This window comes from Chaetodon auriga, chromosome 3 (genome assembly GCF_051107435.1).
Source record: "Chaetodon auriga isolate fChaAug3 chromosome 3, fChaAug3.hap1, whole genome shotgun sequence".
NCBI lineage: Eukaryota > Metazoa > Chordata > Actinopteri > Chaetodontiformes > Chaetodontidae > Chaetodon > Chaetodon auriga.
Window position 1 is genome coordinate 12396697 of NC_135076.1, and position 22251 is coordinate 12418947.

General features: G+C 41.9%; 1 protein-coding gene across 1 annotated transcript; it reads left to right on the plus strand.

Moving 5' to 3' along the window:
• Positions 1–6238: 6238 nt before the first annotated feature.
• Positions 6239–19741, plus strand: mknk2b (MAPK interacting serine/threonine kinase 2b). Its single transcript, XM_076724496.1, has 14 exons — positions 6239–6368; positions 7023–7233; positions 7675–7765; positions 7966–8067; positions 8200–8297; positions 10768–10847; positions 11067–11140; positions 11327–11431; positions 11765–11820; positions 12014–12109; positions 15735–15929; positions 16059–16223; positions 16319–16359; positions 16454–19741. Exons 2-14 carry the CDS (start codon positions 7183–7185, stop codon positions 16725–16727), a joined length of 1428 nt encoding a protein of 475 aa, XP_076580611.1. The 5' UTR covers positions 6239–6368; positions 7023–7182; the 3' UTR covers positions 16728–19741.
• Positions 19742–22251: the final 2510 nt, after the last annotated feature.

Below are 22251 nucleotides of genomic sequence, written 5' to 3' on the forward strand. Positions count from 1 at the left end.
TAATTTGAATTTGGTAATCAATCTTTAAATGAGCACGGACTGCTTTCTCTCTCTGAAGCTAATACTGGGCTAAATCACACCTGAACAGTCATGCAGAAAGTATGATGTACAAATCACAATAAGGCAAATACAATTTTTTTTTTTCTGTTTTTTTAGAGTAATTTTGATCATTTGAAGGCCATTTCAGGCACTTAAATAAATGTGGGGCATGGTACCATTCATTCAAAAGCTATGTACATATTTAGAAATGAACTAAATACAGTAATTGCCTGCAGGTGACTCAGACATTATCAAGTCCGTGTCATTGCACATTTTGGGCCTTGGGCCATCAGGCAGGTTCTCAGATGTCAGGTGTTTGTTGCAGATACTCTTGGCCGCTGAAGGTCACACGAGACTCGAACCTCACATGACGAAACTCTGGTGGCAGCACATGTTCAATAGACCATGTGTAAAAGTGTCCACTGGGTGGCATCAGATACCAAAATCATTTGTGGTAACATACTGAAATGCTGCTGTTATCCTTGTAGATCTTTCACAATCTGCTCAATGTCCCAGTTCTAGTCATAAACAGGGGACACAGAGCCCTTCTAGACCTGATTCGGGCAAGTGGTTTGACTAATCCCGTTATGTAAGAAACAGGCCAGACTGTACTGTGATGGGTACAGAGAGAGTTTTTGTTTTGAATGAACGCGGCTTTGCATGATTGGGTCAACAACAGTCATGAATAGGCTTGAGAACGGCATTGTTGGTCAGGTTTAGAGACTGTCATCAGTCACAGTGGTTTGGATTATGTAAATACTGAGCAGCAGTCTTGCCCACTAGAAGCACTCCTATGTAAACACAAGACAACTCGTGACACTCATAAAATGATAAGCTGTACATTTTGTCAAGGAACACTTTGCCTTATTACCCCTGCAGGAGGACTGGCAGGCCGTCATTATCTGCAGTGGAGTGAGATGTTTTCAGATCCTAATAATAAAAATAATCTCAGAAAGAATTCTGCATTTAAAACTCACAAATATCATTGTGATGATTTCAAATATCATCCAGCCCAGCTTAGAAATTAGCATGTTGGCAGAATTTTAATGGTGTAACTATTGAGGTGAAGCTCACTGTTTATATATTACTGTGTGGTTTTATCTAACATATATTTTAGAAGCTGGTATGTGATCTAACTAAAATCTAAATCTGAACGGTAACCAGTAACTGCAGCTACCAGGTAAATGTAGTGAAGTAGAAGTATAAGAGCATAACAGAGAAATACTCAAAGTACAAGCACTGCTGTAATTGTACTTATTCATTTGCCACCACTGATCATCTGTCAGCCATGTCAACTGCATGTTTATGCCACTGCATGTTGAACAACTGAAATATATTGTTTCCAGTTTCCCTCTTTCTTTCAAGGTGGAACAAGATACTATTTTGACATGTTAATATAAATCCTAGTGAACCAGCACACTGTGAGTATCTGCCCCACTAACACCAGCCATTGACATGACCTCATTGCCTGCTGCAACCTGATCCTCTTACAGGATTGTCCCTCCTCTCTGCCTCCTCCCAGCGGAGTCACTTCCTGCAGACGCTCCACTGTACTCTGGCAGCATGTGTTACGTCTGTTACGTGTGAGATGAGCTGCGTCCGCCTCCCGCTCTTCCTCTATCTGGTGTGTTTTTCACGTTTGGAATGTACCAGGCAGCCCTGATGTGTTCTGCAGTTGCGAGACATAAAGGAAAGTACTGGAAAGAGGCCATGACCAACGGGAAGAGTTTTGGGCTGCAACCAATCAGACTGCGGCTTGTCCAACTCTGTCAGGGTTTATACAGCAGTGCCCGCCAGTTGTTTTGATGGCACAATGTGATAATTTACACGTAGAGAAAAGAGTTTTGGAGATAATGTGACTCAGCAAATGTTGGAATGAGCACACACCCTTAACGGTTGTGTGGCTGATGAGTCAGTTGCTAAGATGAAAAGAGAGGATTTTTAGAGCCCATGGCTAAAAAGGAGCCATAAAAGTTCCAGTAAGATGCTGGAACTATTTCAAAGTGGGACCTCAAGAATGTTATTCAAGTTGTACAACCTAAACCCATGCCCTCTTTGATAATGGATTAATTAAATGCCAGATATGTGCTTATGCCAGCTTCTCCGTTCTAGGAATTGGCCACTTTTCTTAGTTTTAAATGATTTTAAGTTGAAAATCTGTGGGTTATGGACGGGTCATGGACAAAACAAGCTATTTGAAGGGGTCTCCTGTTTTCTCAGGTTCAATGGGCCAAATAATTACTTGAGAAAATGATCAGACTAATAAACAACAATGAAAACAATCATTAGCTACAGCCCTAAATGTCACTTTATTACACTATAAGACAATAGAATCAAAGTGTAATATCACAAAGGCACAAAGGCAGTCTGTACAATTACATCATCTATTGTGAAATCTACAGAAAAAATCTAAATAACATTTCCATGTCTGTGTAAACCGAGTCACTGCGATCCACAGCAAACAGCAATTTCCCTTTCTGTTAAGGACATGCAAGTGTTCCCTGTGCACTGTAATTTTGTCTGAAGTTTGCACAGCAGCACAACAAAGGCTAATTATTATGTTCCAACGACTTAAACCTACTCACTTCCCATAAGCTTCGAAAAAGTAGCGGACTGGTGATGATTTATTACAGGTTAACACTAAAACTTTGAGTTATAGCTACTTATTCAGAAAATAATAATGGCACAAACACTGCAGCCCAGGCCAAACAGGCGATGGAAATGACAAAACATTTCAACTGTGTGCTAGTAACAAGGAACAGAATACAGTCTGTGCATTGCCCAATCTGAAAGGAGATTCTAAGAACTGAAAAACATGATTAATTTCAGAATGCTTTGTTATACATGGTTATGCAACAGGAGCAAAGTGGAAAAAAAAAGCATACAAAAGGTTTTCCAGAGCACAACTGGAGCAGAGTTGGAACAAAAAGGCTGTTGCAAAATTCTTGCAACTGTTTCTGTGTTAAAGGAGTTTTGCTGAATACTGGATTCATTTCAGTGGGACAGCGGGCTGTCCCTCTACTGTAATACCTAACAAGTATACCGCATGTTTTGCCACAGGTTGTGTTTGAGTCTTTTCCTAACCGGAGGCAACTTCATTCTAAGAAGTTTGCTGTGCGAAGTTTTCTCAGAAAAGGTACGGTCAGCACCATGTGGCATTGTTACCTCCCTACTGAGAAGTATCCAACCTGTAGCTATGTGAGACAGCAGGCTGCTTCTAGCACACTTATCTTGTTAGACTTTGACAGCTGTATTTGGACTTGCCAGGCTTGCATTTCATGAATACATGTGCAGGTGTGAATATACAGTACTTCTTCACTTACACAGATGCACATAACCTGTAGTATTGTATTGTTTGTCATAGATAGTACAGGAATGTTTTTGGAACAAGTCCTGCTGGTTATGTCCTTTCAACAAATCAATCAAAATGACCTCTTCTAGCATTCCATAAAGTATTTTAAGTGTAGCTTTGTGCTTTTTTTCCTATTCAGTCATAAAACTGTGCAAATTTACTATTTTTATGAGGATAGCAGAGTTTAGAAGCTGTTATACTAACACTGTAGATATAAAGTTATACTTTTTTCTACTAAAGTAGTTTTAAAGTTGGAGAAACTATCTTACAGGCTTCTGACAGTGTTACATATACGTTCTGTATAAGCTTATTGCAGCTCTGCATTAAGATGTTTAGTATTACAGGAAAATTTGAGGTCTGCCCTCCTGTTTAAAATAGATTGTATGAAATTTAACAATATGGGCTGCACAGCACAAATTTGTGCTGACTGGCCCACTGTTGGATTAGTGGTGTGTTGAAATATTTGCAAAGCAATTTTGAAGAAGTGTTGAATTCAGATTCAGTGCAGCTTTCTGGACTGAAAAGTCACACACTGACTACATGAGAATGATGTTTATAAAACACAGTGGAAATGATGCAGCTGCACACATCCTCTGAGACAGATGGCAACAATCCAACTGGTTGACAACAGTACATCTGCTGATTTATCTCCATACAATATTGGGATATCGCAGAAGACTAGCCTTGAACTGCACTGTCATCATGAACAACAACAGACACACAACTCTGTTGTATCATATTTCAGACTGGGATCATTTCTGCTTATAAAGAGAGCCCCCTACTGAGTGTCTCCCAGTTGAGTGCCATTCACGTCAGAAAAAGTGTTGTTGCCACCTCAAGTTATTTATGATGGCGTATCCCCCCTCCTTTTGACCTGTGGTGACACAGACCCAGACCCACCCCCTGCACTTCGACGTGTGATCTTGTTTTCCTACTAAACCTTCAACTACACCATGTGCTCCTGGCCAGGGATCGGCAGCCAGCAGCTTGCGTAATGTTTGTTACCATCAGGCTTATGTTTGAGGGGCAGAAGGTGAAAAGAGGAGGAGAGGCTGAAAGCCTCCAGTCACAAGACAGTTGAATCCTGAGAACAAACTGTACATGGTTTTACCTTTAACACCTTTGATAAACAATAAATTAATGCTATGCAGAGCAGGCCTGTGGACTGTGGACACGTTACAATGATAGATAGACAGATAAACAGACAAATCACACAGGACATACAGGAGAGTTTGATGACAAAGCACATGGTACAAAAAAGCCTTTACACTTCTTGGCATATAATGTAATGTGGCAAGTTGCTGAAAAGTTATTGTCATCGGGGGATGCATGTGAAAGAACAATATTAATGGGAGATTTGTCATCCCTCTACTTTGCCTCTGTCAAAATACCATAACCTTTAATCTATTATACTATAAATACTATATGAACTTCACATGTCTGTGAAAATATTGCTTTGGCATTTCACAATTAGCATCTCACATCATCAGACTTCTTGGATTTCCTTCATTATCACAACCATGAGACAGTGTCTCCTGAACAGCCCCCTCATCACGCTCAAAAACGTGCCGTCTCTGCCATGTCACACGTCACAAAAGGTGGGAGCTGCAACCAGTCATTGCAGTGCTCACCTTCCCTGCCAACTCCTATGCACAAAATCCAAATAATTACTTTGCTTAGTATGAATAATTTCCCATCTATGTCACAAGACAGCTAAATACACAGTAATCAGCAATACCACTCCAGAATTAAGAAATAACATTCTGTCTGCTTTATGTGTACTTTTACTCTTGATACTGTAAGTAGCCTTCATTTTGATTCTCATACTTCTTTGCTGAAATACATTTTTGAGTGCAGGACTTCAACTTGTAGTGTTTTTTCTTCGTTACATTTTACAATTTAAAGTAGCAAAGGAAAACATCTGAACCTTCTTCTAGATTGCGTGTGTGTGTGTGTGCGTGTGTGTGTGTATGTGTGTGTGTGTGTGTGTGTGTGTGTTTCACTGTGTTTGTGTACGTGATACTGAAATGCCACAACAGCTGAAGTCATGCCACTGCCCTGGTCAGTAATTTAGCTTCGTGCAGTGACTCAGACAGGGGATTTCTTTGAACACCCATCTGGCAATGGCCGTTCATCACTGGGTGTGATAATAAAGCATTACAGACGTACAATTTTCCATTTCTGAGATACAAAAGGAGCAGGAGGCTTGGTGTATGTTTGCAAGCCTTGGCTATACGTTTAACATAGCACAAAGCTGACAAATGGTTCTTTAATGCACCAGCTCCTACTGATGATGTGGCTTTGACGTCCAGTGACAGCAGCAGAAAGACTTCTTATGATTTTAAATGGTGTAAACTGGTGGATCTTGTCTGTCTGCATGTTACGCTAATCCCTTTCCACTTCCATTGAGATCCTCTCATCGCTTTCATGCAAGCAGCTGCTGATAGTGCCGATGCGCACGTACTCCCAGCTCTCTTTCCTCATACATCCCGTCGCGTGGCCCCTGAAACAAAACAGAGCTCAATGGCCGAGTACCATTTCGTTAGTATTACCAATTTGTTTCCGAGGCCTTCTTCTGAAATGTGTACAGAATTTCACCTGAGACGATATTAAACCATTCAAATGACCGGCGTCATCATGATATATCCTATTTTTGTCTTCCACATCACTCCGAGTAGCTACTTGTGCTTCTTACCTTGAGCAGCAGCAACGCTATTGTAGTGGAACGAAATGGTACCTAGCCACCATATCCTTTTCCAGAAAACACATGACCCAACCAGTCTGTTGGTGCAGTCCAGGAGGGTGGAGACAAGGAGGAGTCAGCAGGAAGGTTATAAAACCACCTACGCTGTTGCTTGTTAGCCACCTTCCACGCACTTCCTATCAGGCGTATCCCCCCCACGACCGTCCTCTGCGGCTTTTGAAGCAGTGGGTCAAACAACGACGCTAACACTGGAGCTGTAAAATTAACAACGGGGTGAGTAAAAAAAAAAAAAAGCAGCTTTATGTAGCACTTGACTTGCACTCTAAATTGCTGTTTCGAAAGGGTGAATTTACCCTTTCGTCTGGCAGCACCACACTAATATTACAGTTTTAACGGTAGATAACCATCGTTGTCTGACGTTTAATGTAAATTTGTCTTAACTCGCGCGACCAGTGCCCGCGAGGTCACCGTTAGTACTCAGGAACGTGGAGATGTTAGCTAAAAGAATGCTAGCCTCCCTGCGGCGGTTGTAGCGGCCGCTAACGTTACTGCTAAACTGGAAACGGCGTGGCTCTGCGACATATTCTTTCATCTTACCCAAAATGTAACGTTTGTATTGTGCTGAGCTTCCCTGTTTGGTATACTATTAACTTGTCAACTAGAAAGGCTGGAGCATTTAACTAGCCTAACAGGTAATTAATCTAAACGAGGGTGGCATTGTAACGTCGGTTAGCTGTTGTTGCTCTCTATTTTTGTTACCCCATGAACATGTGACGTGTATTAGCCAAGGTTAAGCTGCAATAGTCTGCTTTATTGGGCTAAGCTTTCGTTTAAAGTTGGCGAAACTCTGGTGGTAGTAGGATGGTAACATATCTCAGTGGTTTGTTCTGGTTTGTAACGCTGCGGTGTTTTATGTATTGTCCACAGGGCTCCCGTTTAAAGCGCCGCAGCAAGCTCACCAGCCAGCGCAGTGTGATCACTTGCGACTCTCTGAAACGACTTTGTTTCGGAGAAGTGCAAATTGATATCCCAAAAAACCACTGCCGCCGCCGCACATCCACCAAAAATCACCCAAAATCGAAGTAAAATGGTGCAAAATAAGATCACCGAAGTCACCGGATTCCACCGCTCATTCAAGGTGAGTTTGATACGTGTTGAGGTGCAATGCAGAGCTGCTATCGTGCCTTTTGGGAAGTCTCTCTAATCAGAACATGTCAGCATATATGAGAGGACCTCACCTTGCTATATATAAACACATGTGTTGCTCTTCTACATATAATGGCTGACGCATATGCTATGTGACTTGATGTCACGTGTATGTTCAGCTCATGAGAGTATTCTCCAGTAGATGACGGCTGTTATTTGGAGAAAATATTCTGCATTCATAGTTAACACTATTTCTGTTTGCGTTGTGTTAGGGTGGACTCCTATATGGCTTTGGATTATGTAGTGGTTGTGCATCAGGTGTTCAAAGTGGTTTAAGAAGTTTCTGCCCATCAGCTCTTTAACTCTACTTCAACAGTACAGTATGGGAGATAACAAAGGCTCTTATCGTTAATCATTTTTTATTACTCCCTAGGGTCAAAATCCCTTTGAATCTGACGACTTCACTAAAAATGGATCCCATCTTATTGATTCTTCATTTAATTTTGATTCCTCCCCAAGACATGGTGAGTATTTTGAAAACAGCAACTTTCTAATCAGTGAGTTCTGTCAAAGCAGTGGTTTCTCCTGTTTGTAAATGAAAATTAACAGTTTATTCACAACAAAGACACTGTGATTGTCTCTTCAAATTTTTTCTTTTTAATGTTTTTTTGGTGGGTTATATCCTAACTGGCACATGATAACGGAGGCACTCCTGTTTTTACAGACATGCCTTCCAGCCAGCCTATTGACATCCCCGATGCCAAGAAGAGAAACAAGAAGAAAAAGCGTTGCCGGGCAACTGACAGTTTCTCTGGGCGATTCGAGGGTAAAAGCTTTTATTTCCAATATCATTATATTGCAGTTATAAAAGCTCTTTATAAAACATATTAGTTGAAACTAGTGAGATTCTGCTTCTTCATACAATTGTTCTCCTAACTTGTCAAACTCTATTCCACAGATGTCTACAGACTGCAGGAAGAGGTACTAGGAGAGGGTGCTTATGCCAGAGTGCAAACATGCATCAACCTCATTACCAACAAAGAATATGCTGTCAAGGTAAGCGAGCAGACATTGTCACCTACTTAACGTATGACTGTGATATATTTGAAAACATGAGCATAATGCATAATGGGGTCTTGACTCCTGCAGGTTGGTGCACATCTCTCATGAGTCTGTGAATGTAGTTGTTGCCACATAACATTTGCCTGCTGTCTGTGTGGGGTGCCATGGCTATTAATCAATATATAGATGTTAGGGACATGCTTGGTTACTTTACTTACTGTTGATTTTGAATGAAAGAAAGCTACAATATGAGATGTGCGTCATTGTGTCCATGTTGCCTTCTTTTCACCGCTTATTCTTTAGAATAGATGTTTCTTTTCCTTTTTTTCCCCCTTAGTTGAGGTCTCTGTAGGGGATGTCTGCAGGCTCTCATCTGTGTTGTGCTACTGCTGCACTCGTTTTTTTTTTTTTTTTTTTTGTCTGAGTGTGCAACACTAGCTGCTGTTAGCAGGCCCTTCCCCTCTCTGTTTTTATACTTTGTCAGCCTATCAGAGAGCTGGGAGGGATATACCCGCCCCTTTTCTTTACTCCTATTGCCTACAGAGGACGCTCTTAGTGAGAACATTGTGTACTGTTAACTGTGCCAAAACAAAAACCCACGTAGAGAGGAAGGAGGGGTGCTGGGTGAGAGTTATGACCCAGGGTGTTTACACTGCTTTGTTCTCTCTCTCGCTCAGTAGAGTTGTACTTTTTTTTTCTCCTTTTCCTTTCCAAATGGGGTGTGGACTTGTGAATACATGTCTTGACTCATGGGGACTTCCTTTTTTGCATTTTTATAATGCTTATTTCCTCATTTTTAGGCACAAAACGTTGTGAAATATCTTTCAAAACTGGGAACTTTGGCTTGTTTTTCTTTTTATGAATTCTTGGCCCCTAACTCTCATGTGGACACTGGATGTAAACACTAAGCTATTTTTTAAATTCTTATTAAAACCTTTTTTGCGGTTTGATTCTGTTTAAACTTGGAAACAAAGTGACTTAAGTCGGGTTCCCAAAAGAGCAAGTGTCCATGTCATGGCATTAATATTTCAGAGAGTCTGAGCACAAATTCTGTCATGTGACCATGATCTGTTAGCATTGTTTACCCTGGGATGGTTGGTTGATCCCCTGGGACTTTGCAGTGCTGGGGGAGGAGGCACAAGGGTCGGCAGTTATTGGAGGTCATTTAGGAGTCGGAGGGGGCTCAGACTGCTCCTGCCAGATGTCTCGTCTCTCCCCTCCCCCTCCAGACTGGGGTGACTTGTGTGGGCTCCTTGTGTTGCAGTTGCAACAAAAGCCTCAGAGTACCGAGGATATGCAGAGGGCTATGCAGTGCATGCCAACCTAAAGCTCTGGTTAACCAACAAATCTCCTTTAAAGGTGCAATTTCACAACCCTGGGTTGATGTTTGAACCTGCAGCGTGACTTGGTGGGGCCTTGTTTTGCAGCAGACAGTGATTCTGATCTGTGATTTGGATAAATGGCCATAAGTCCTGGTACCTCTCAAATAACTGCTGACCCATTTATCATGGTGATAATGCATTCAGCACACAAGTTTATCAGTTTCTTTTAAATCTTGCTCGTCATTTTCAGAGTCGGGGGTTTGTGTAGTGATCCGGAGAAAGTGAGCTGATTGGGGGCTGTATGTGCTGCTGACTCAGACTGGAATAGTGCAAAGGCTTTGGGCTGTTCATAGGCCTCTTGTCTGTGCATTAATCCTAGACACACACTGCAACTCTGGCCCCACTGGGCTTCAATAGCAGCTGTAATCCAGCTACCAGGAAGAGAAACATGCACAGCCTCCCAAGCAGACAATAACCAACCAGGGCTGGAAAATTCAGGCCTTTTGCTTTGGTGTCAGCAGTCTGTCTTTCTGTCTCTCTTGGCAGGGCATCATGCAGCTGGTGGCCCCTCTGTGGTTTAGTTCCAGGCAGCACAAAGTTATATTTAGAGAGCATTGTTTTTGTTGTTATGATAAACAGTTTGGATGAGCTCATGGGATGATTCAAAGGAATGCTTATGGTTCCTTAGGAGCACTTAAGATTTAAATATGGGTCGCACATGAAGGCTAAATATAGAGGTGCTGTGACTTGTTTCATTTGCATTTTGTTCAGTCTCAGCTTGGCATGCTGCAATGAAAGTAGGTTAAACTATCTTTGCAACTGTGTCACATGGTGGGATAAGGGCAGGAAAACAGGGAGAATGCAGGTCTGGAAGGAAACGAGTTATAGGGCAATGTATATGGAATATATATAATACACATAATTTGTGCTATACTGCCTAGTTTAAAGTAAACACAGCCATGGGTGGGGTTTTGTGGTGCAGTGAGGGGAAGGCCTTCACCCAAATATTAACTCTCACAGTTGGACTTAGTTTTTCTCAAGCTGTTCTCCACCCCAGTGCTGTGGAAATCATGAAAGTCAGACTCATTTGTTCAATAGGCTATTTTTAGATAATGTGACTGAACCACAATGTTCTGTTCCAGATCATTGAGAAAAGACCAGGTCACAGCCGCAGCCGTGTCTTCCGTGAGGTTGAGATGCTCTATCAGTGCCAGGGCCACAGGTAATGTCCTGCTGTCATGACCAACTAAAGTAATGCCACCTGACGAATGCATGGAGACAGAATCACTAACTGATTGATGCAGTTTGTGGTGAATCGTGTTCTCTTGAAGCCCCTTAGTCCCCTTCCACCATATTGCAAAAATCACTTAAAAATTTCAGTCAGTGAGTACTAGACGACTGTGTTACCACTGGCTCATAGTGCTTTTTTTCTTTTCTAAAGTAACATCCTGGAGCTGGTGGAGTTCTTTGAAGAGGAGGACAAATTCTACCTGGTGTTTGAAAAGCTTAGAGGAGGTAAGTGAATTATAGCTGCTGCAGGATGCCTGCGTCAGATCCCTTTTATTTTTAAACATCTCTGTAATGCACATGTGTCTTCTCTAGTGTGTAGCCAGTTGTTTGTGTCTGTGTGTGGGAAGGCATTAATTCAATGATTTGTCCTTGTAAATAGACCTGATATACTCTTATTTGCCATCCTCTTAGGGTCAATCTTGGCACACATTCACAAGAGACGCCACTTCAGTGAGCAGGAAGCCAGTGTTGTTGTGCAGGACATCGCCAGTGCTCTAGATTTCCTGCATAACAAGGGTAAGACCACTCTCCTTACTCCTCATGATCACCAAAAATGCACAGGCGACAGCCCCAAGGATATATGGTTACTATGAAATGTGTTTTCATATAATAGTGAGGAATTGATGCCATACTTTACAGTGGCTAAAGTTGAGCATAGTCATGTCATTCTTATTCAAATTAACTAAGGAACATGAAACTATTTTTACATTTGTTGGAATTGTACAACATAGTTTGCTTGTTTAATCAATATAATATAAAAATACATTTTCCTACATCCTGACACAATGGCCAGATATTAATATTTAAAGTGTGACTGATTGCTTTCATTTTATATATTTTATTATATAGGAATGGCACATAGAGACCTGAAACCTGAAAACATTCTCTGTGAGAGTGCAGACAAGGTGAGTTTACTGCTGACATGTTTGAGCCCAACTAGTTTATAGAGAAACTAATGTAGTATGGTGATATGAACCTTGGTAATGATAAGTGACAGTGGAAATCTGTGGTCCCACTGTAGATATTCCACACAAATGTTATCAAATTTGTAAGAAATATTGATGAATTTTAATGATTCTGAACTTGTATCTCTTTCAGATTTCCCCAGTCAAGATCTGTGACTTTGACTTGGGCAGTGGGATAAAGCTGAACAGTGACAGCTCACCCATCTCCACCCCTGAGCTCCTCACTCCTGTAAGTCCTGCTGCACATTGTCCTTGTCTTGTTCACCAAACAGTTTAGACCACTTTCTAAATGGGTATGGGAAAGTGCTAGGGGAAGGGTGAAGGTTGCATGGTTGCAATGTATGGGTATAGCTATTGAGAGCAAGGAAGAGATTAATCTGTAATACATCCTTGTTCACATTTCCTTGTACAGTGGTCTGTGTACTTGTGGATAAGCAGAGTGTTTTTAGGCTGTAAAACAATGTCTTTATCAAGTCTAACTGGCAGGTTGCCTATTGGGCAATCCTCAGTGGCGTTAGCTGCAGGACAGCTCACTGATTGGGAGAGAGAAAATATTGTTTTGAGGTTAAGATAGTTCAGTGTTGGGCAGTTTCTCAAATGATATGGATTGTTTCCTTTATGACCCAAGCTGGCTGCTTTTGCTTTTCCTTATCTTGCTGAGGTATCTGCAACATTTGGATAGATATCCCTCAGTTTAACGTCCATGTTCTGTAGCTTATCAGTCGCAAATATTGAGGCCCATGAGTTTGGGGGGTTATGATTGTTTAACCCTCCAGCTGTCGTCACAACACAAATTCTCAACAACAGTGCCCAGAAACGTCAGGACCCTTGCAACCTCAAAGAGGAATGGTAAAGTTGAACTGGCAAGCTTTCTACTTGCATCAACACATACTCTGTCTGCTGGTTGTCTGGGGGGCGGCTGGATAGATGGACCAGAGCAGGTGAAGGATAGTTCAGCTTGCAGGAATGTAGGGTTGGGTGAGTGGGGAGTTCTACACTGGTAACTTCATCTTCCTCATAGTAGAACTAATGGATAGAGAGCCCATCCCTGGACTATTTGAAGGGGAGAGTTAAGGGGCCAGCAGGCGCCACGTGTTTAGTCTACATGGACTTCGACATAGGACTTGTGTTTGGGGTGAGCCTATTAGTTTGTCTGGTTGTGTCTGTTATTATTTGATATGGCCTGCTTCCCTACCATTTTCCATCATCACATAAGTTTTGTTGTACTGGGAATTTCTGTACATAACCACAAGGCTTGATCTAATGTTGTGATTACAGTGAAAGAAAAGTCGATGCCTGAGGATAAAACAGACTATCACATTAGAGATGTGATAGCCTTGGGGTGTAGTAAATCTGCAGAGAACACATTGTGACTTCTACAAGGCCATGTCCTGTGGAATGAAGGAGTTACAGTGAAACCAAAGAACACCAACTCTCTCATTTCCCTTTTCTATCTGTGGTATGAGAAAAACATCCACCCTTTCTTTCTGCTTAGTCTCCACCCAGTGGCCCCAACCACGCTTGTGCTGGTCTGCGCTTTCTTTATGTTCTTTATACAAAGGCTGTGCATAAGGCTTGTTCTAGAAATTTTAGTCTTTGCCCATATACCTAGCAACTGAGATGTGATTGGCTAGACCAGTGGGAGGGGGAGGGTCACTGGGAGGGACAAACACCCAGTCTGCTCATGCGCTCTGGCTTGTTTTCTTTGCCTTGATCACAGGAACAATGTTATCTGATTTTCATCTCACTGTTGGTACTCTCGCCCTGCCCCCACTTTACCCACATTCCTACAGTTGCTGTTGCACAATATGATGCACTTTTGCATTTATTACTTATATTCCTCATCCAACTTACCGTGTTAATTAACTTAGCATAAGGATTGTTGAAAATGTGGAAGTATTTGTGTGCTCTCTTGTGCAAACTAGAATGACAGGAACACAGGCAAGAGGGAGAGGGACATTTCGAGGAAAGGGCTAATTTTAGTTGACCAAGAAATCTGCACACATGTGGCTGCATGTCAGCGCAGCATGAAATACATCTGCCTGTTAAAATGTCAATGCTCATGTGCAGCAGTTGGGATCTGGGAGGAGCAGTAACATGAAGACACTTCACACGTGCAGCTTGGACAGTTTTAAAAAAACACAAACAAGGAACTGCCTGTATTATTTCTTGTTGCAAGTACAGCTGTATGATGACAGAAATGTCTTCTCAGTGTAAGCCTCTTCAGATAATCTCACGGTTTACAAACAACAGAGGTATGTGTCATCATGTCAGCATGTGGTGTCAGTATGGTCTGACTAGTCACATGGTTTCCGGAAAACCCCAGGTTGCAATGCCAACGAAGCCTGCGGTAACAGCAGCTGATCAGCAATTATCTGCAGTTTACAGGAAGGTTTGAGGAGGACGGGGCTGATGCAAGTACAGGAGATGCTTGCAACAGCAGCTCATGAACAACAAATGTGAGTTAAGATATGAGGCTGTACCAACAAGACATGATTGCCCCACCTCCCCCAGCTCTTATCACAGAGCTGGCAGTTACAGGCAGTCCTGGACTGGCTATCTTTCATCGAGACTTGTCTTTGATTGTCAGTGTATTTGGTGGCTTTGAAATAAAATAAGCCTTGATAGCTGTTCTTTGATAGCACAGCTATCACATTGCCTTTATTAGGGCACCTCAGTAGGCAAAAATATCCTTTGTGTCTTATTTCTGTGGCAGCTGCATTTGGCCTGAATCCTAGGGGCTTGTCTGGAGGCAGTCGCCCCAGACATGATGTTGTTGTTGGAAAGTGGGGGTTGGGGTTTTCTCTCCGACAGAAGCAGCTTTGTCTAAGACGAGATTCCTGTGCAGCAAATTTCATTACATAAGGGTGCAGCAGGGTGGAGGAGTTAGGAGACAGCTGGGATATGCTACTGGGACACAATAGATGCCTGCTCAATGTAAACATGCTTGCCCACAGATGGAAGGATATAAGCTAGAGGGGTTTCCCAGGTGCAGGCCTCGGTGGAGACAAATACATGAATAAATGATAACAGCATAGATAACTGATTGGGCAAAGGACCTAGTAACAGGTATTCTCATAGCAGGATTTCTGAATTCATACCAGTAGTTGACCGTACTTAGGACCCTAGAAATCTCAGAGTACTAAACTCTTGACCTGAAACAAATTAAATTCATATGTCAATAAAAGTTGTTTTAGTTCAACAGTGAGTCAACAATGAAATGTCTTTTCCACAAATATCTACATGTCCTGCTGAACTAGCGACCTTCTCCCCTTTTCTGTTCCGAAAGTATAAAACGGCATTTGGTGGTTGTGTTTGCGAGTTATGTAACCGGCGAGGCCTCAGCCCAGTCTCTGGCACTGCAGGACAGCCAATCCTCTTTTCCATGCTCAGTGTTTGGCCTAATTTCTTTCTTAGCTACATAACAAGGCACCGTCAGTGCTGAGCCTATCACTGGCCTCAGCCCATTCTGCCTGGCTTGTATACAGCTGGATGGTCATGGCAGTGACTCACTGCTGCTGCCTACCCACACCTAACTGCTTCATTATAGCCGAGCCCTCCCTCCTTCTACCCTTGATATGTAATTGTACACGATGTTCTTACTTCAGTGTCCTTAACACATTGAGAGAAGCTGTATAGCACATTTTAAATGAACCCACCACCGCAGATAAGCATGTGACTGTCACACACAGCCCGAGAGTGGGCCTCAAGCTTTAACACTTGCAAACCACGAGGTATCAGCTGAGCGAAGGAATGTAGGCTGCAGCCAGAAGAGGCTTGTGTTTCTTTTTCTTGTATCGTTTTTATGTTGTCATTCCTGGGGCTGACTAACACCCCCCCCCTTTGTCTCACAGTGTGGCTCAGCAGAGTACATGGCACCTGAGGTGGTTGAGGCTTTTAGTGAGGAGGCCACGATTTACGACAAACGCTGTGACCTGTGGAGCCTTGGAGTCATCCTCTACATCATGCTAAGTGGCTACCCACCCTTCGTAGGCCGCTGTGGTGGTGGCTGTGGCTGGGAATTAGGGGAGCCTTGCCACACCTGCCAGGTAAGAATTTGACACATTTATTCAGCCCTTCAGCTTTTGTATATCTTGTACAGGACATTAGTGAAACAATGTATCTTCTCCATCCAGGTCAAGGTAACTGATGGTAAATGTTTTTATGTCCATTTCTAGAATACTTTGTTTGAAAGTATCCAGGAAGGAAAATATGAATTTCCGGAGAAAGACTGGGCTCATATCTCCTCAAGTGCCAAAGACCTAATATCCAAACTTCTCGTTCGGGACGCCAAAAACCGCCTGAGTGCCAGTCAGGTGTTGCAGCACCCCTGGGTGCAGGGGGTAAGTCTTAAAATCATCAAACCTCTTCTGCATGTCTGTGACAGACAGCTAAGTGTTGTGGTTTGTAATTAACTTGACTTTTTATTTTTTTTCAGGGTGCATCTGATACTTTGCCGACATCCATCTTGCATCAAAGGTGAGAGAAAGTTAAAGTTACTGAAGACACATATTTGCAACTTGTGTGTATTTTATTAACAATGACTTATATTGTCTCTGATCTTGTCCATTAGGAGCAGCAATGCCAGGGATCTGACATTCTTTGCTGACAAGGCCATGGCTGTAAACCGGCAGCTGGCTGAACAGGATGGCATGGAAGACCAGCAGCAGCAGGAAGTCCCGTTTGTTGTTACCGCTGCTGGCTCTTCTATGCGCCTCTCTCCTCCTTCCAACTCCAAGCTGGCCAGGCGCAGACAGCGAAGCAGCCAGCCCAAGGGAGGGCCCGTCTCTGCTGCGGAGCTTCGTCAGCTCTTGGCCCCTCTTGTTATTGTGGGAGACTGTGCCTGAACTTTGTCAACCCTGACCTCTGACCTTCCGTTAAGATTCAAGTCCAGTTCTCGGACTGCCCTGAGACGCTCTCTCTCCAGTTCTGGCCCCTCTCTCTGACTCTAGCTGGCCTTGGTTCCTCTGCCATTCAGGCTTTCTTGCCTCGCTGTAAAGGGAGATGTTGCTTGCAGCCCTTTCTCTAAATGCCTTCTGTCCTTCTGCAGCACTTCTGTCCTTCTGCAGCACTTCTGCCCTTCTGCAGCACCTCTGAAGCACATCAGCCCAGGGCCAGCATATAGCAAACACACACATGTCAGGGTTTGGGAGGAGGGCCAGTTAATGATTTGGGAGAGAAAGGGAGGCAGAGAGAAGTATTTTCTAAGTTAAGTTGTTTGTTTTTTTTCCATGAAACTCAGTTCAGAAGAAATCAACACTTATCTTCAAAACTAAGCTCAGACACCAAAGGACAACCTGTTGTGCTGCTCCCACGTTACAACTGGATCCACTGTGAATTAAGTTATCTGGAATGTTCTCTTTGCCTGTATGTATATGCATGAATGGCCCATCTGCAGATACGTACAAGCTTATGCAATATGCCAAGATGAAGGCTGTTCTGTCTCGAAGGGATTCAGTATAAGGGGTTGGAAGGGCTGTTAGCCAATGCTGTCCGTGCCTGGTGCGGTCTATTATGTGGCTGGGGACTTCAAAGATTTTTTTTTTTTTTTTTTTTGGTCCTCATTCAAGATAAATTCCTCAACACTGAGCCTCTTCTGTAAATGTCTGAGATAAAACATGCACTCATCTAGCTTGGTGGCCATGCACTTACTGCTCCTCGAGCAGAGAATGTTCGTCTGTACCCAGCCAGCCATTACTTACTGTTGCAACCATTCAGTTTATTTTATGAAAATATATCCTAAATTATCCGTGGCCACACCTTTTCAGTGTATATGTGGTCATCAGGCAAGTCTAATAGTATTAAATTAAACTGTTGCACTTGGGTTATGATGCAGGGCCACCCCAAAACCAGACCCTCTGAGCTCCCTCTGAAGTACCTGATGTGTTTGTACGAGTCAGTTGTGTTAAATGGCCAGGCAAGTGAAACTGGGTTACTTTCTTTCATTGTAAAGAAATCATGACATGTCCCCTTGCCACTATCAGAACTTGTTTTTTTTGTTTTGTTTTGTTTTTTTCTTCCAGCAAATCAATTTGTGCATTAGATTAACCTTGAATATTTTGGCAGTAAAGGTTAGAACTCCTGTCTGGGGTTTGAAAAGCACATTTTGGCCCATGTGACCCGAGTGTCGTTTATTGATCACATTTATTCGGACCATCTTTTTTTTTTTTTTTTTTTTTTTCTTTCCCCCCGAGGGTCCACTATTGTCTTTTTTTTGATGATAAAGCCCTTTCAAAAAATATTGATATTACAAATTCTCATAACAAAATCTGAGGCAGATGAGATTTTTTCAAAAAAGAAACATTAAAAAAAAAAAAAAAAAGGAAAAACATTCCACAAAATGAAAAACAACAACAAAAAAAAAGTCTTCCACAGACGTGTAGCTGTATTAAGTTTACTTTATTTTAATGTTTGGAAACTCCATGTCAATGTGCCACACTGATTTTTTTTTTTTTTTTTTTTTCTTTTTATAGCTGTTAATAAGCTTTTATTTTCTATATGGTGATTTTCATGCAGGTGCTGTTCAGTTCAGGTGAAACACCGGATGTTTTCCTTAAAGTTCTTTTTTTATGTTTTGTGTTTTTAAAAGTTCAGAGAATGTGGTGTATGAGGTGAGATGGAAAGAGTTTAGTTGAGCTGGAGCGCTCATGCCCAGTGAAAGCGAGTTTTAATTTTTTTTTTTATGTGTAAGAGTTGGCAATTTTTTTTTTTTTTTTGTTCAGATTAAGTTCATTAAGCTCATTCTGAAACTGACAGGTAATGGACTGGTGATGAGGTCTCACAACACTGTAGCCATTTCACCAAAGAGGGTTCAAGTCATGATTTTGAACATGCGATCCATCACCTAGCAGTGAGAAGTGGGGACTTCTGATTGTCCATGTCCTGTTGCCAGCACTGCAGCGACGGTACTCTGGTAATGGCTCCCGTGGTGTCAAAGGAGCTATTTTGCTGATAATAGGACACTGTAATAGTTCTAAAATACCTTTCTACAGATGCATAATTATGGGTTTTATGTCTTATAATAAGACTTACTTGAATTTGTGTATGCAGCTGTTTCTTCTCCATTTGGGAAACTACTTTGCTATCAGTAATCTCAAAGCATTAAGCTGATGATCAAGGCAATCTTGGGGTTTTGAAATTACCAATACAGTTCAGTATTCTGCCTTTTTCTCCCTTTTGAGCATCAGACAAGTTAGTCCCTACCTTTTGATAGGGTTGGATACTCAGAAACGCACAGACTTTGGCCATACTCTGGAATATCCTGAATGGTGTAATAAGAGTTTTCTTGGTCATGACCATTTCTACTTTTGTCAAATGGCAGTAGCTTTTTGGACTGCCTTTTATTAGGGGAAAGGGGACAAAGTGACATCCTTAAGCCTCGCAATTTTTATATTGTAAGTCATTTTGAAGCAAGGAAGTGTTAAAATTCAGTCATTCATTCAAATGGACAGTCCATCAACTTCCCCACAATTTGAATGTAGCCCACAGGCAAAAGCATTTACAATCCAGCAACACTGATCAAATGTTTTATAAATGGTTCATTTCATGGACGTGGTGTGGGGTCATTCTATGTCGATACAGTCTTTTTTTTTTTTGAGAGAGAGAGAGAGAGAGGGAGTTGACACCTGAGTTTAACACTGTCTGAATCACCCCAAGCCCGCTGTGTTCATGGGAAGGAAGAAATTTGAAATAAATACATCCTTTACAAAAAATATTTTGATTTAAAATAAGCACTTTACTGTACCATGTGAATGATTGCAGTTCACTCAAGGCAACATTTATGACCGTTGCTACAGAATTTTGTATTGTTTTTCTAAAAAAAAAAAAAAAAAAAACGCAATAAAATGCTTTGAACTACGTACTCGTCTGTCTGGTTTCTGTTGTGTTGTGTTTTGCTGAAAGCATGAAGGGTCAAAGTGAAAAACCTGCACTTTCCCTGCTCTCTGCTCTGCTGTATCTAGTTTCATATTAACCAGCAGTCTTATCTCTTGGCCAAGGCTGAAGCGATGTCATCTGAGTCACTGCTGTAAATCCTTTATCAGTAACACTCCCTGATACCTGAGCTGTGTCATGTATGTCCTTGGATGTTGGTAAATATGAGCTCAGTTGTCGCCACATACACGCCGAAATGTAACAGTGCTTTCACCTTGCGTTCATGCTCAGAGCAGCTGTAGGGGGCGCTCTTCACAAACAGGTCAGATCTGACGAGACTGATGCAACCTGCTGCAAGAGCTGCAGCTCCCGTGTGCCACCTCATGATCTCCCTGAAAACATGAAATGACCTCTGCTGAATTAGCTAAATAAAGGTGTTTCATTTAGTCGCTGCTACGAATCTCAATGTGTCGTCTTTGGGGTTAAAATCAGCTGCACAGACTAAAGTAATGTCCGAGGAAGTCTTACTGGTGTCCGGTAGACAAACAGAGAGAAAAAAAAAAGCATCAAACAAAATCAATAATCAGCAACACCAATAACAGTGTGTGTGCTTAATGACTTGTCAAAAGCAATCATCCGTTATTTTCATTATTGATTATGACGTCATATTTGATACATCAATTCCTTTTGTCGATGGAATGTAAAAAAAAAAAAAAAAAAAGAAAAGAAAAAGAAAAGAAAAAAAGAAAAAAGAAGAAGAAGTTCAAAACAAGTTCTGAGAACCAAAGCTGATGTCCTCAAATGTCTTGTTTTTGTCTGGCCAACGGTCCAAAACTCAAAAACATGACATTTAAAATATTAAACCTTGACAAGCATTCAGTCCTCACATTGTGTCGCTGGAACAGCAGATATTTGGATTCTGCCAATTAACGACTAATTGTTTCAACTCCGCTATCAACATGCTGATTCATCACAACGATCACATATTTTACATCATTAAGATTCGTCCAAATATGAATTCGCTGGCCTTTACCCTGAAATAAAAAATAAAGAAAAAAAAGCAAAACAAGCGAAAACACACACACACACACACACACACACACACACACACACACACACACACACACAAAAACAGCCAATTGCATAACTTGTAACTTTCCGCATCACGTCATAATCCATGAGGAAATTAAATGATGCAACAGCAGCGTTTTCTGAACAGTCTCCAGAGGACATGTGGCCGACGAGAGACTTCAGCGGTATTTGTCTCCCTCTAGTGGGAAGTCCTCACAGCTGCACGTAGAATCACACACAGTAACCTCCTGCTCAGCAGGGGAATAACCAAGTAACCAAGTACATCTACTCAAGTCCTCCACTTAAGCACATAATTCAAGGTACTTGTACTTTACTCCACTACATTTAAGAGGCAAGTGCTGTACTTTTCACTCCATTACACTTGTTTGAGAGCTTTAAGTTACTAGTTACTTTTCAGATTACATTTTTTCATACTCATGCTTGTCCAAATTTGGTGGTTTTGAGTTGTACTGATAAACTGAAGGATCAAGTGTTCCTTTGAGGGCCGAGAACACGTCTTCCTGTGAACTTCCCTGGGTAAATGGTTTTATGCTTGTAATGCCTCACCGTCTGGTCTGCGTCTCAACTCGTAACTGACAAGAACAGTGAAGTACAGACGTAATATTGGCTCTCCATGACATCTCCTCAGAAAAGCAGCAGAGCACTCATGCACTGATGTTACTTATAAAATGTAAACTTCACGCCTGCAACAAGCAGGAAGTCACAGCAGGAAAAAGCACAAGTGTTACCAATAACACGGTGATGCCTCTGGTCTATGCCAGTGTCCCCATGCACCAGGTGTGTGACGGTGGATCAGCCTGCACAATACCAGCACCTCGAACCTGAAATCATTCCATATATTGTTTCCACCTGGGCTTTTCCTCCTGTGTGACGTGTCAAAAGAGTAAGATTAAACAATTTAAGCAAACAGAGCTGAAATGAGTAATATGTGCATACCCTTCAGTTCTCCTTCTTTGTGTAATTTAACACCTCCAGTGAAACAGAGACATTTGTCCTGACGCCCTGTCCTGAAATGAACACCGAGCCTACAGGAGCTCATGGAGCCGACTTTTGATTACAAAAGCTTACCAGCTGAAAGATTGCTAATTACTACGTCACTGATTACCTACCAGCGCACCTGAGGGTGGTGATGATTGCCACTGAGTCACGTGTTTGTCTGGAGTGCACAAAAAGCCTGAGCACGTGGTCGTCTGCAGTTTGAGAGTGGAGCCGCAGGTAGGTATCATGGAACATTTTAGGAAGCCTTTCTGAATTTTGATTTGTCTTCTTTTTATTTTTTACAGCTCAGTCAGGACATCTGAGATTTTCATAACCAGGAACAAAGAAATGAAGTCACTGGTTGGTTGAAGAAAACAGAAATAAGCAAAGTAAATTAGGTAATTTTTCTTCAGCAGACACAAAAATAAG